Genomic DNA, 13,649 nt, shown 5'->3' with positions numbered 1-13,649 from the left:
AAATCTTGCGTCCCTGTCCTCCCTCTCACCTACCAGGCCTAGCTGAACTCACTGGCAGTACAGTGGGGCAAAAGCTAACCCCACTAGCTCCTGCCTCTACCAGCTACATGGTAAAAATGGAGGCCACAGTCTAGCTACTGCTAGAGGTCACATTAACCATTTTTACCATTGGGTGACTGAGCAAAAATGAGTGGGATTCACTCCTGCCTTCATCATCCCCACTGGACCACCAGATAGGCCCAGGTGGGGACTGTTCTCATTGAGAGTTTGCTTGGCAGGGGGTGAGAGGATTGATAAGACCTTGACTGGTGGGGGAGAACATCAAAACACAGGCTGGCTTGTACCTGACGTTATGTGGGTGCTGGCGCCAAGAGTAGCCTAGGCACCTCTCTGCAACTCTTATATGTTGAAGGCCTTAAGATAGAAGCCTTTCAAATTGTAAAATTCATTACAGCTCTCCTACAAAGGGCCTAACAAATCCAAACTACCCAAATTACCTCTTCTATCATATGCTGGAGGCTGTGGCTCCAAGTCATCTTACTAACCATAGTATTTATACATATATTCATTCTCACTCAAAATTTATTTGTATATATTTGCATATGCCAAATTAACCTGTTTTCAGTTTGTTCACTATGATGTTGCAAGGCCGTGTGCTGCTGGTGAGGTGTTTTACAGTTGGGTACATTTATCAGAACCTATGCTACACAAGACACATTAGGTCTTATGTTTAATCCTGTATGAATGTAACAAAAGTTTTTTGTGGTTTTTTTTTTAAGCATTGAGATAGTTTTGGTTATTGCAACAGACCAGGTTGTGCACATCCAGATGAAGTGAAACCAATATTTCAGTCAGTATAGTCACAGCCTGACAGCTGTAATGGTGGCTTCAATTACCTGGACACAACACAGCATGGACAGCCACCACAGAAGCCTAAGAGCATAATTAGTAGGCTGGCTAGCCTTTTTTAATTGTTTTCTTTGGCTGCAGGTCTTTACCTTTCCTTTTTCACCCTGTGATATAGAAACACAAACATTTTGAGCACCAAAAGAAGGAGTATGACGTCTACAGCAACACTAACCACAATGTACAAATTGCTGATCTTTCCTTAAAAGAAATAACTGCAGCTAGGCAGCTCTCCCTCTAGAAACGAAAGCAGAACACAAAGTACAATAAAGTAAAGGGCATCTAACAGGACCATAAGGATTTTTTGTTCGGGGGGGGGGGGGGGGGGGGTTTGCTTTAGTTAAAGGCAAATACAATCACTTTTTACGATCAAAACAAAGGGAAATCTAGAAATAAGACCAAAACAACTACTAAGAAAACAAGCAAGGCAATTGTTTTGCAATGTCAAAGAAAATAGAATTCATAATACATAAGTGATTTTTTTTAAAGTTCCAAATATTCACTTTTTCCAAATACAAAAAAGCTGTTACAACTTAACACAATAAGCATGTGCGAAGTTTACAGAACTTGGACATTGTATAAAAGTTACACACTTTAGATTATCTTTCCCCTGTATTAAGCAAAGGAATCATTTATCCTGATGAAATATTAACAGCGGCTAAACCCACAGTAAAAAGTTACATAAAATTCTTTAAAAAAAATCATAATTACCATAAAACATATCTTTCCGCTATCTTATTTCCTTAAATGAAGTAAAGGACAGAACATTTGCATGTAGAATTTACACAGAACTTAGAGAGAAAACAGGAAGGCAGGAGGAACTCACATATATGCCAGATTTGGCTTGTAGCTATTTTAGATTGGGGTTATTGGGAGAGGGAAAACAACTAAACCTATAACCAGAGAAAGAAAAGAAAAAAAAAAGGGGGGTGTGGTGTGGGTGACGAAAGATGAACCTTACCGATATTCTAGAAACATTTTATTTTACTTGGAAATGGTGGTATCAGTCACAAAATGCTGTATTTTTTTTTTCTCCGGGAGACAGTAAAGGGCATGCATACACAGTGAAAAAAAAAAAAATGGACAAGAGCAAGGTATACACGTTTTCAGCTTTCTGCTAGATGCTGCACACCACTGCTGCTCTGAACTAAGTTTCACAATTACTTTCTTTTGGCTGATGCAACAAGGCCAAAGAAAAAGGATTCAACCTTAAAATATCTAAATTATACAGAAATTATGTTTAAGTTTCAGTATTCACCAGCAAAGTTTGTGAAACAGCCACTGCCTTTATCCCAGTCCACAGCTACATATTAACTATTGTAACATAATGGTGGACCCGAAATAGTAACTGTGTAGAACTCTTCCAAATCTTTCAAGTTAATGCTGACAACTATTCAGTTTACAGGCAAGGTGAGCTCCAAGAACAGCAGCTGTTGTCCCTACCATACAACTAATGATCTTTGGGAATGTTTTGCCTCTACTAATGACATCTGACATCTCCCCTTCTATAATAGATGATCTGTTTTCAAAATCAGATGACGGATGAACAGACATATGAAGTAAAACAAAAATACCCCCCCCCACACCCAAAGCCCTAGTATATACAATATTTCTGTCAGCTAGGAGCCTGATATTCACTGCTATTTGACCAGGTAGCTATCCAGGTACCACCGCTGAATATTGGAGGTACTCAGGTAACTCTGGTGGGTCACCTTGTGCCTGAATATTCAGTGCTAGTACCTGGCTAGGTACATACATTGAATACCCGGGCAGAATTCAGTCAGTGGTGGCCAGTTTTTAACAAAATGCTATCACTGGCTGAGAGCTTTGGCTGGTCTCTAAGATGGTTCACTTTTTGGTAGCAGGTTGGATACCAGCTTGGAAAGAGGGAGATGTGAAGGGTAGAAAGGTAAAAATCAAAAAGGACACAACCTGACAACTACAACAGGGGGGGTAAAAGGATTTTTTTTTCCAATCCTCTGCTCACTTCCATCCACCCTATGGTTATCATAAACAGCCGCTCAGCCATTTTAATCCAATAGACTGTCCATCTGCTACAATGTCCCATGTTGTCTCCATTCACGCTGCTTCACTGAGTGCTGGAGCCTCCCTGTGAGCTGCCTGAATAGCTCCCGTAGTCGTAGCTGGGGTAGTAGGGGTTCCACTGACTCTGGTTCTGATAGTACTGATTCCACTGCTGTGCATACTGAAAAACAACAAATATATGCACCTTTTTACTAAAAGTACTTGAGACAGCATGCATGGAGGGATTGTAAATGGACCTCATGTTTTACTTGTAAAGCATTCTTGCAGCTAAAACATACCATGTAAAAATGAAATATAAGCCAGTTCCAATCTGCTATGCACGTAGTACCTAGTTTGAGCCCTGTGTTGGATATTCTGTTCCCCAGGTTATAGGTTTCTCTGGAGGTTGTGTTCATAGCCTGAGAGAATAGGAGTCCGTCATTGCTCAAGGGCAGCAACTAGTGGCTGAATTTAGGACTCATGACGGCAGAGTTCACATGAGCACACACTGGTGCAGAGACCAAACAGAACAGTGCCATGGCCAGACTAGGTATGATGGGGTTAAAAAGTAGGGGAATAAGCCTGAGGTACCTGTGAATGAAGGCTTATTGAGTCTAAATTCCATATTCCAGCTCTTGTTCCAACTGAGCTGAAAGCTCAAAGTATCAAAAGAAAAAAAACTTGTTGAACCAAGACCCCCCCCCCCCCCCCCCAAAAAAAAAAAAAAAAAACCCCACACGCATACAGCAATACTGGAGAGACTTTCTTTCCTTCAATACATATCTTCAGAGGAAGTCACAAAGAATTCTATTTCTGAAAGTCAATGCACAGTTACTTACTTGGAGCAGGTGTTCTCTAAGGATACATACATGTGTGTGATAACATCCAATGGAGCCCATATGGGAACACTCTCCAGCTTGTTTACAAGAACCTTTTAGAATGCCACACTGCACATGCACACATTTTCCCGCTTGACTCATGCGGAACCTAGCCAATCACAGTTCTAGCTTACAGAATTCATGTCCAAAGGGGAGAAGGGAAGGTTAAAAATTATTTGCATGCAAAGACTACAAATCCTGCCGTTTTTGGAGAATACTTATTACAGCTAAGTAACTTTGTTTACTCCAATAATAATCAGGTCACAATAGTCTTACATGCAGGACTCTAGCTACCAACTGCCTTTAATGAAAAATAGAGAATAACTAATCGACCTTACCACAGGCAAGGTCCTAGAATTTTGAAACTGAACAAGTAACTCGTGTGTGTAAATGTGTCCATATCTATACATATAAACATTTTTTTAAGGCAGCCTGGAACTGAAATAAACAGGCCTTGGGGGATGGGGGATGGAGGAATTGGATTCTGAAAGGTCCGTCTGGGCAAACCGATTGTCAAATCTGAATAGTAATGTGAATGTATGGACCAAAGACCACATTGCAATTCTGCCAATTTACTCTATGGAGGTTTGATCTCACTAAAATTATGAGCTGAGATATGACCCATCCAGAGACAGCCCAACTTGGACATAAATGAAGGAAATGGAGTATTCTAGCCAATCAGCAAGACTGTACTTGCAGAGGGCAGCCCCCACATTCTGTTTGGATCAAAAGAAACAAAAAGCTGGGTGGACTTTCTATGGGCTTTAGTCCACTCCAGATAGAAGGCCAAGGCTCTGTTGCAGTGCAAAGTGCGAAGTGCATTTCCACCTTTGTGTGCATGGGTTTTGGGAAAAAAAAACTCGGTAGAACAATTGACTAGTTATGACAGAATTCCAACACCCTAGAGTCATTGGTCCACTTCCCACTCTCTTTGCACTCAAATGATTAAAATGAAGGGTCACACATTTGGGCTGCAAAAACTCAAAGGAACAGTACAGTTTAGGGCAGTGATGGGCAACCTTTTGAGCTTGGTGTGTCAAAATTCGCCAAAAAACCGAGCATAACTCGGGTGGTGTGTCACTTCGAGAAAAAAAACCATAATTTCGCGATATTTATAGTTTAAATAACAAAAATGTATAATTGTAATATATAACTGTATTTAATAAACCAAAACCTAATTATTTAACTTACCTGCTTAGTGACTTCTTTGTTCATCTGTCAGTCGGTTTCTTTTGTTGGTCTTGATATTATTTAACTTGTGTGGGGTGCCGTGAACTAAGATAAGTGAGGGGGAGGGGGAATTCTTTAACTAATCTGCCTATTAGTGACTTTTTTGTTGCTGAATTTCATTGGCTAAATCTTCAATTGAAGGTTGGTATTTTGTACACTTCAAGCCCAAGCAAGCGCTACTAACTTCATCTTTCAATCTGTTTCTTTTGTTGGTTTTGATATTATTTAACGCTGAGAATAAGGTTTCACAAAAGTACGTAGAGGGTAAAATTGTGAGTAAAGCCATTGCTATATTTTTCAGGGTGCTAAAAGTGTCTGGTAATCGGATCCAGGCACTCCAAATTTCCTGGTAACTCAGATATTCTCTTAATAATTGCATCTTTATTCTGCATATCGTGAAATAGAACTGGTGCACATCTTAGGAGAGTATTCTTTAATAAATCCTCCCTCACTGAGTGCTTTTCCATGCTGAGCTATGGAGTGAGCAATGCTCAAACTTGCAGATGTTAAATTTGTAGAACCTTTTACAAATGTAAGGATGGAATTAGATTGGCTATTATAAAAGTGTAGCTGCCTGGAAATGTATTCCTTCCTTTCATCCTCACTTTTTTTCAAGAGCTGGGAATGATTAGTTTCAAAATGTCTATTTATATTCCACGTTCTGCTTACTACCGTTTCAGTACATAGAACGCAAAATGATCTGCCATTTTTTTCTATAATGCCATACATCTCGGTCCATGTCTCTTGAAAGGGTCGGCTACTTCTACTACCACTTCCTTTACTTAACCTTGGTTTTTTATTTTTTGGGTTCTCCATCAGGGGGGCAGTGACAGAAGATAGAATTATAGATAGCCTGTTAGCCCTGCAGGCAATTAGGGGTTAACTAGCCTAACTGACCACCTTATGTAAATTAAGATGGCTGCTGCTATTTCTAATGGCGGGAAACGGCACCCATACCACATGCCCTCGCCTCTCCCAGCCTCCCCCTCACCTATCTCAGTAATGATGGTCAATTAGAAATCCACGACACCTCAGAACAGTAGATTGGATGATGGTTGCTGTGGTTATGTGGTTGCTGGTAATGGCGATCACAGGGCCCCCAGAGATGCGTCCCCCACAGCATTCCGCTGCTCTCTGCTCCGCTGGCCGGAAGTGAGGTCAAAGATCCCCTAACGGCCGTGCAGGAGCCGGGGCAGAGGGAGCAGCAGGGAGGGAACAAGCGGAGGACTTGGAGGGAGCCAATAGGAGCGCACATGGCACCCCCCCAGCGGGTAAACATGCACCGGGGGGGGGGGGGGGGGGGGGGGGGGGGGGGGGGGGGGGGGGGGGGGGGGGGGGCGCATCGGCGATCCACCCCGGGTGTCAGCCAGGAACGCTGCTGCTTCTCTGTATGCGGCCACATGTCACCGAAAATGTCTACGCGTGTCAGTACTGACACGCGTGTCATAGGTTCGCCATCAGGGGTTTAGGGAGTGAAGAACTCAGAGCGACTTGGGTGCCATCGTATGTGATGATCTTAAGATGGTCAAACAGGTAGAAAACGACGAAAGCTAGAAGGATACTTGAGTACATAGGGAGAGGAATGGCCCCATAGGAAAAAGGAGGTGATGATGCCCCTGTATAAGACTCTGGCGAATACTGTGTACATTTCTGGAGACTACACCTTCAAAAAGATATAAACAGGATGGAGTCGGTCCAGAGGGCAGTTACTAAAATGGTCAGTGGTCATCATAATGCATATGGTGACAAAGATCTCAATATGTGTAATTTGGAAGAAAGGCAGGAGTGGGGAGATATGATAGAGACATTTAAATACCTGAGTGGCATAAATGCACAGGAGGCTAATCTCTTTCAATTGACAGGAAGCTCTGGAATGAGGGGGAACAGGATGAAGGTGTAAGGGGAAAGACTCGGAAGTAACCTGAGGAAATACTGTTTCATGGAAAGGATGGTAATTTGTGGAACAACCCTCCCAGTGGAAGTGGTGGAGATGAACACAGTATCTGAATTCAGGAGAGCTTGGACATAGGATCTCTAAGGGAGTGATAGGGAGAGTAGATGGAATGGATGGGCAGACTGGATAGACCATATGTCTATCTGCCTATGCTTATATGGGACTGTGTAGCCAAACATCTTCATGGTATACTTGTCACCATCCACTGGAGACAGAAAAATACTGAACATTCTATGCCTGCATGGTGCCCTTTCTCTGTCTCCATCCACTGGTCAATGGATAACACCCACTTGTTCTGCAACTGGTTTGATATGGAAAAGCTCACCTGTCCTTGGAGAAAAAAATTAAAGCTAGCCTGAAGCCTCCCTAGTAGAGTACCAGCATTCAATTTCCAGATCAAGTTTTGAAGGAGCCTCAATACATAGCCTCAGCTGAGGAATATTGTTGCAGTGATACAAAAGAGGAGCAAAAAAAAAAAAACACCCTGCAGGCAGTTGCAAATGAAGGCTAATTGTACCAGAAATAACCTCTAGTTCTGAGTTGGAAGGTAGAGGATGAAAATGCTGGGTAAAAAAAGCGAATGCTACATACCTGTAGAAGGTATTCTCCGAGGACAGCAGGCTGATTGTTCTCACTGATGGGTGACGTCCACGGCAGCCCCTCCAATCGGAACACTTCCTAGCAAAGTCCTTTGCTAGTCCTCGCGCGCCGATGCGCACCGTGCATGCGCGGCCGTCTTCCCGCCCGAACCGGCTTGTGCCGGCCAGTCTCATATGTAGCAAAACAAAGAGAAGGGAAGACACAACTCCAAAGGGGAGGCGGGCGGGTTTGTGAGAACAATCAGCCTGCTGTCCTCGGAGAATACCTTCTACAGGTATGTAGCATTCGCTTTCTCCGAGGACAAGCAGGCTGCTTGTTCTCACTGATGGGGTATCCCTAGCCCCCAGGCTCACTCAAAACAACAACCATGGTCAATTGGGCCTCGCAACGGCGAGGACATAACTGATATTGACCTAAAAAATTTACCAACTAACTGAGAGTGCAGCCTGGAACAGAACAAACATGGGCCTAGGGGGGTGGAGTTGGATTCTAAACCCCGAACAGATTCTGAAGCACTGACTGCCCGAACCGACTGTCGCGTCGGGTATCCTGCTGCAGGCAGTAATGAGATGTGAATGTGTGGACAGATGACCACGTCGCAGCTTTGCAAATCTCTTCAATAGTGGCTGACTTCAAGTGGGCTACCGACGCTGCCATGGCTCTAACATTATGAGCCGTGACATGACCCTCAAGAGCCAGCCCAGCCTGGGCGTAAGTGAAGGAAATGCAATCTGCTAGCCAATTGGATATGGTGCATTTTCCCACAGCCACTCCCCTCCTGTTGGGATCAAAAGAAACAAACAATTGGGCGGACTGTCTGTTGGGCTGTGTCCGCTCCAGATAGAAGGCCAATGCTCTCTTGCAGTCCAATGTGTGCAGCTGATGTTCAGCAGGGCAGGAATGAGGACGGGGAAAGAATATTGGCAAGACAATTGACTGGTTCAGATGGAACTCCGACACAACCTTTGGCAGGAACTTAGGGTGAGTGCGGAGGACTACTCTGTTATGATGAAATTTGGTGTAAGGGGCCTGGGCTACCAGGGCCTGAAGCTCACTGACTCTACGAGCTGAAGTAACTGCCACCAAGAAAATGACCTTCCAGGTCAAGTACTTCAGATGGCAGGAATCCAGTGGCTCAAAAGGAGGTTTCATCAGCTGGGTGAGAACGACATTGAGATCCCATGACACTGTAGGAGGCTTGACAGGGGGCTTTCACAAAAGCAAACCTCTCATGAAGCGAACAACTAAAGGCTGTCCTGAGATCGGCTTACCTTCCACACAGTAATGGTATGCACTGATTGCACTAAGGTGAACCTTTACAGAGTTGGTCTTGAGACCGGACTCAGACAAGTGCAGAAGGTATTCAAGCAGGGTCTGTGTAGGACAAGAGCGAGGATCTAGGGCCTTGCTGTCATACCAGATGGCAAACCTCCTCCATAGAAAGAAGTAACTCCTCTTAGTGGAATCTTTCCTGGAAGCAAGCAAGATGCGGGAGACACCCTCTGACAGACCCAAAGAGGCAAAGTCTACGCTCTCAACATCCAGGCCATGAGAGCCAGGGACCGGAGGTTGGGATGCAGAAGCGCCCCTTCGTCCTGCGTGATGAGGGTCGGAAAACACTCCAATCTCCACGGTTCTTCGGAGGACAACTCCAGAAGAAGAGGGAACCAGATCTGACGCGGCCAAAAAGGAGCAATCAGAATCATGGTGCCTCGGTCTTGCTTGAGTTTCAACAAAGTCTTCCCCACCAGAGTTATGGGAGGATAAGCATACAGCAGACCTTCCCCCCAGTCCAGAAGGAAGGCATCTGATGCTAGTCTGCCGTGGGCCTGAAGCCTGGAACAGAACTGAGGGACTTTGTGGTTGGCTCGAGATGCGAAGAGATCTACCAAGGGGGAGCCCCACACCTGGAAGATCTGTCGCACTACACGGGAATTGAGCGACCACTCATGAGGTTGCATAATCCTGCTCAACCTGTCGGCCAGACTGTTTACGCCTGCCAGATATGTGGCTTGGAGCACCATGCCGTGACGGCGAGCCCAGAGCCACATGCTGACGGCTTCCTGACACAGGGGGCGAGATCCGGTGCCCCCCTGCTTGTTGACGTAATACATGGCAACCTGGTTGTCTGTCTGAATTTGGATAATTTGATGGGACAGCCGATCTCTGAAAGCCTTCAGAGCGTTCCAGATCGCTCGTAACTCCAGAAGATTGATCTGCAGATCGCGTTCCTGGAGGGACCAGCTTCCTTGGGTGTGAAGCCCATCGACATGAGCTCCCCATCCCAGGAGGGACGCATCCGTGGTCAGCACTTTTTGTGGCTGAGGAATTTGGAAAGGACGTCCCAGAGTCAAATTGGACCAAATTGTCCACCAACACAGGGATTCGAGAAAACTCGTGGACAGGTGGATCACGTCTTCTAGATCCCCAGCAGCCTGAAACCACTGGGAAGCTAGGGTCCATTGAGCAGATCTCATGTGAAGGCGGGCCATGGGAGTCACATGAACTGTGGAGGCCATGTGGCCCAGCAATCTCAACATCTGCCGAGCTGTGTTCTGCTGGGACACTCGCACCCGCGAGACGAGGGACAACAAGTTGTTGGCTCTCGTCTCTGGGAGATAGGCGCGAGCCGTCCGAGAATCCAGCAGAGCTCCTATGAATTCGAGTTTCTGCACTGGGAGAAGATGGGACTTTGGGTAATTTATCACAAACCCCAGCAGCTCCAGGAGGCGAATAGTCATCTGCATGGACTGCAGGGCTCCTGCCTAGGATGTGTTCTTCACCAGCCAATCGTCGAGATATGGGAACACGTGTACCCCCAGTCTGCGAAGTGCCGCTACTACTACAGCCAAGCACTTGGTGAACACTCTGGGCGCAGAGGCGAGCCCAAAGGGTAGCACACAGTACTGGAAGTGACGTGTGCCCAGCTGAAATCGCAGATACTGTCTGTGAGCTGGCAGTATCGGGATGTGCGTGTAGGCGTCCTTCAAGTCCAGAGAGCATAGCCAATCGTTTTCCTGAATCATGGGGAGAAGGGTGCCCAGGGAAAGCATCCTGAACTTTCTTTGACCAGATATTTGTTCAGGGCCCTTAGGTCTAGGATGGGACGCATCCCCCCTGTTTTCTTTTCCACAAGGAAGTACCTGGAATAGAATCCCAGCCCTTCTTGCCCGGATGGCACGGGCTCGACCGCATTGGCGCTGAGAAGGGCGGAGAGTTCCTCTGCAAGTACCTGCTTGTGCTGGAAGCTGTAAGACTGAGCTCCCGGTGGACAATTTGGAGGTTTTGAGGCCAAATTGAGGGTGTATCCTTGCCGGACTATTTGGAGAACCCACTGATCGGAGGTTATGAGAGGCCACCTTTGGTGAAAAGCTTTCAACCTCCCTCCAACTGGCAGGTCGCCCGGCACTGACACTTGGATGGCGGCTATGCTCTGCTGGAGCCAGTCAAAAGCTCGTCCCTTGCTTTTGCTGAGGAGCCGAGGGGCCTTGCTGAGGCGCACGCTGCTGACGAGAGCGAGCGCGCTGGGGCTTAGCCTGGGCCGCAGGCTGTCGAGAAGGAGGATTGTACCTACGCTTGCCAGAAGAGTAGGGAACAGTCTTCCTTCCCCCGAAAAATCTTCTACCTGTAGAGGTAGAGGCTGAAGGCTGCCGGCAGGAGAACTTGTCAAATGCAGTGTCCCGCTGGTGCAGCTGCTCTACCACCTGCTCGACTTTTTCTCCAAAAATATTATCCGCACGGCAAGGCGAGTCCGCAATCCGCTGCTGGATTCTATTCTCCAGGTCGGAGGCACGCAGCCATGAGAGTCTGCGCATCACCACACCTTGAGCAGCGGCCCTGGACGCAACATCAAAGGTGTCATACACCCCTCTGGCCAGGAATTTTCTGCACGCCTTCAGCTGCCTGACCACCTCCTGAAATGGCTTGGCTTGCTCAGGGGGGAGCGTGTCCACCAAGCCCGCCAACTGCCGCACATTGTTCCGCATGTGTATGCTCGTGTAGAGCTGGTAGGACTGAATCTTGGCCACGAGCATAGAAGAATGGTAGGCCTTCCTCCCAAAGGAGTCCAAGGTTCTAGAGTCCTTGCCCGTGGGCGCCGAAGCATGTTCTCTAGAACTCTTGGCCTTCTTTAGGGCCAAATCCACAACTCCAGAGTCGTGAGGCAACTGAGTGCGCATCAGCTCTGGGTCCCCATGGATCCGGTACTGGGACTCGATCTTCTTGGGAATGTGGGGATTAGTTAATGGCTTGGTCCAGTTCGCCAGCAATGTCTTTTTGAGGACATGATGCATGGGTACTGTGGACGCTTCCTTAGGTGGAGAAGGATAGTCCAGGAGCTCAAACATTTCAGCCCTGGGCTCGTCCTCCACAACCACCGGGAAGGGGATGGCCGTAGACATCTCCCGGACAAAGGAAGCGAAAGACAGGCTCTCAGGAGAAGAAAGCTGTCTTTCAGGAGAGGGAGTGGGATCGGAAGGAAGACCCTCAGACTCCTCGTCAGAGAAATATCTGATGTCTTCTTCCGGTTCCCACGAGGCCTCACCATCGGTGTCAGACAAGTTCACGGACCTGTGTCTGCAACCGTGCCCGGCTCGACTCCGTGGAACCACGGCCACGGCGGGAGCGTCGAGAGGTAGACTCCCTCGCCCGCACTGGCGAAGCTCCCTCCGCCAACGTAGTCGGGGAGCCTTCCTGGGAGGCTACCGCAGTCGGTACCGCAAGCGGCACCGATGTCGGAGACCTCACCCCGGACAATGGGCCAGCCGGCGCCTGGCTCGACGGTACCGGTGGCGCAAGCACCCCTGGTACCGGAGGGGAAGGGCGCAACAGCTCTCCCAGGATCTCTGGGAGAACGGCCCGGAGGCTCTCGTGCAGAGCGGCTGTGAAAAGACGACATGGAAGCCGATGCAGGAGTCGATGTCAGAACCTGTTCCGGGCGTGGAGGCTGTTCCGGGCTGTCCAAAGGGGAGCGCATCGACACCTCTTGAACAGAGGGCGAGCGGTCCTCTCGGTGCCGATGCTTACTGGGTGCCGACTCCCTCGGCGACCCAGAGCTCTCGGTGCCGACACGGGAAGGGGACCGGTGACGATGCTTCTTTGATTTTTTGGAACGAAGCACGTCACCGGAGCTTCCCGGCACCGACGAGGAGGACGTAGAATCCAGCCGTCTCTTCCTCGGGGCCGAGGCCGAAGAGGGTCGGTCTCGGGGGGGCTGTACCGCAGGAGCCCTCAGGGTAGGGGGAGACCCACCCGAAGGCTCACCGCCACCAGCAGGGGAATGGACAGCCCTCACCTGCACTCCAGACGAAGCACCACCGTCCGACGACATCAGCAAACGAGGAGGTCTCGATACCACCGACACCGACGCAGCCCTCCGATGTCGCCCCGATGCAGAGGGCCGATGCCTCGATGCAATCGGGGGCGAGGATGAAGGTCCGGGCGCCGACGACGTCGAGGCAGTCGATACTCCCGGTGCCGATGCCGACAAAGAGCCCAAGAACAAAATGTTCCACTGGGCTAACCTCGCTACCTGAGTCCGCTTTTGTAAGAGGGAACACAGACTAAAGGCCTGAGGGCGGTGCCCAGCCCCCAGACACTGAAGACACGACGCGTGCCTGTCAGTGAGCGAGATTACCCGGGCGCACTGGGTGCACTTCTTGAAGCCGCTGGAAGACTTCGATGTCATGGGCGGAAAAATCGCGCTGGCGAGATCAAAACTCGAAATGGCGAAAATGGCACCACAAAAATAGGGGGAAGAAAAACTTCGACCGAGGCCTAAATAGGGCCTACTCCGACGACGAAAGAAAACTTACCGGGGCAAAAAACTCGAAGTACGGGAAGGGAGAAAACCAAAAGGCCTCCTCCCGACACCTTTTTTCTTCTTTTTTTTTTTTTTAGAACAAGTCGAAGAACGACGCGCGAGGTCAACTTTGGGGCGCGAACGGCGAAACACGACCGTACCGAGTGCGGACAAAAGAAGACTGGCCGGCACGAGCCGGTTCGGGCGGGAAGACTGCCGCGCATGCGCAGTGCGCATCGGCGCGCGAGGACTAGCA

At 48.2% G+C, this 13,649-nt stretch overlaps 1 protein-coding gene across 2 annotated transcripts in view; it reads right to left on the bottom strand.

The window, feature by feature from the left end:
- Positions 1-1,928: 1,928 nt before the first annotated feature.
- The window catches only part of HNRNPUL1 (heterogeneous nuclear ribonucleoprotein U like 1), a 226,452-nt gene continuing 214,731 nt past the window's right edge, over positions 1,929-13,649 (bottom strand). For both annotated transcript variants that reach the window (XM_030217273.1, XM_030217274.1), the window contains one exon: positions 1,929-3,112. In XM_030217273.1, the coding sequence (XP_030073133.1) occupies positions 2,996-3,112 (117 nt within the window). In that variant the 3' untranslated portion in view covers positions 1,929-2,995. The remainder of the gene's footprint in view (positions 3,113-13,649) is intronic.

The sequence above is a fragment of the Microcaecilia unicolor genome, chromosome 11 (assembly GCF_901765095.1).
Source record: "Microcaecilia unicolor chromosome 11, aMicUni1.1, whole genome shotgun sequence".
Taxonomy (NCBI): domain Eukaryota; kingdom Metazoa; phylum Chordata; class Amphibia; order Gymnophiona; family Siphonopidae; genus Microcaecilia; species Microcaecilia unicolor.
The sequence above is the reverse complement of the archived record's forward strand: the minus strand, read 5'-3'. Positions and strand labels throughout refer to the sequence as shown.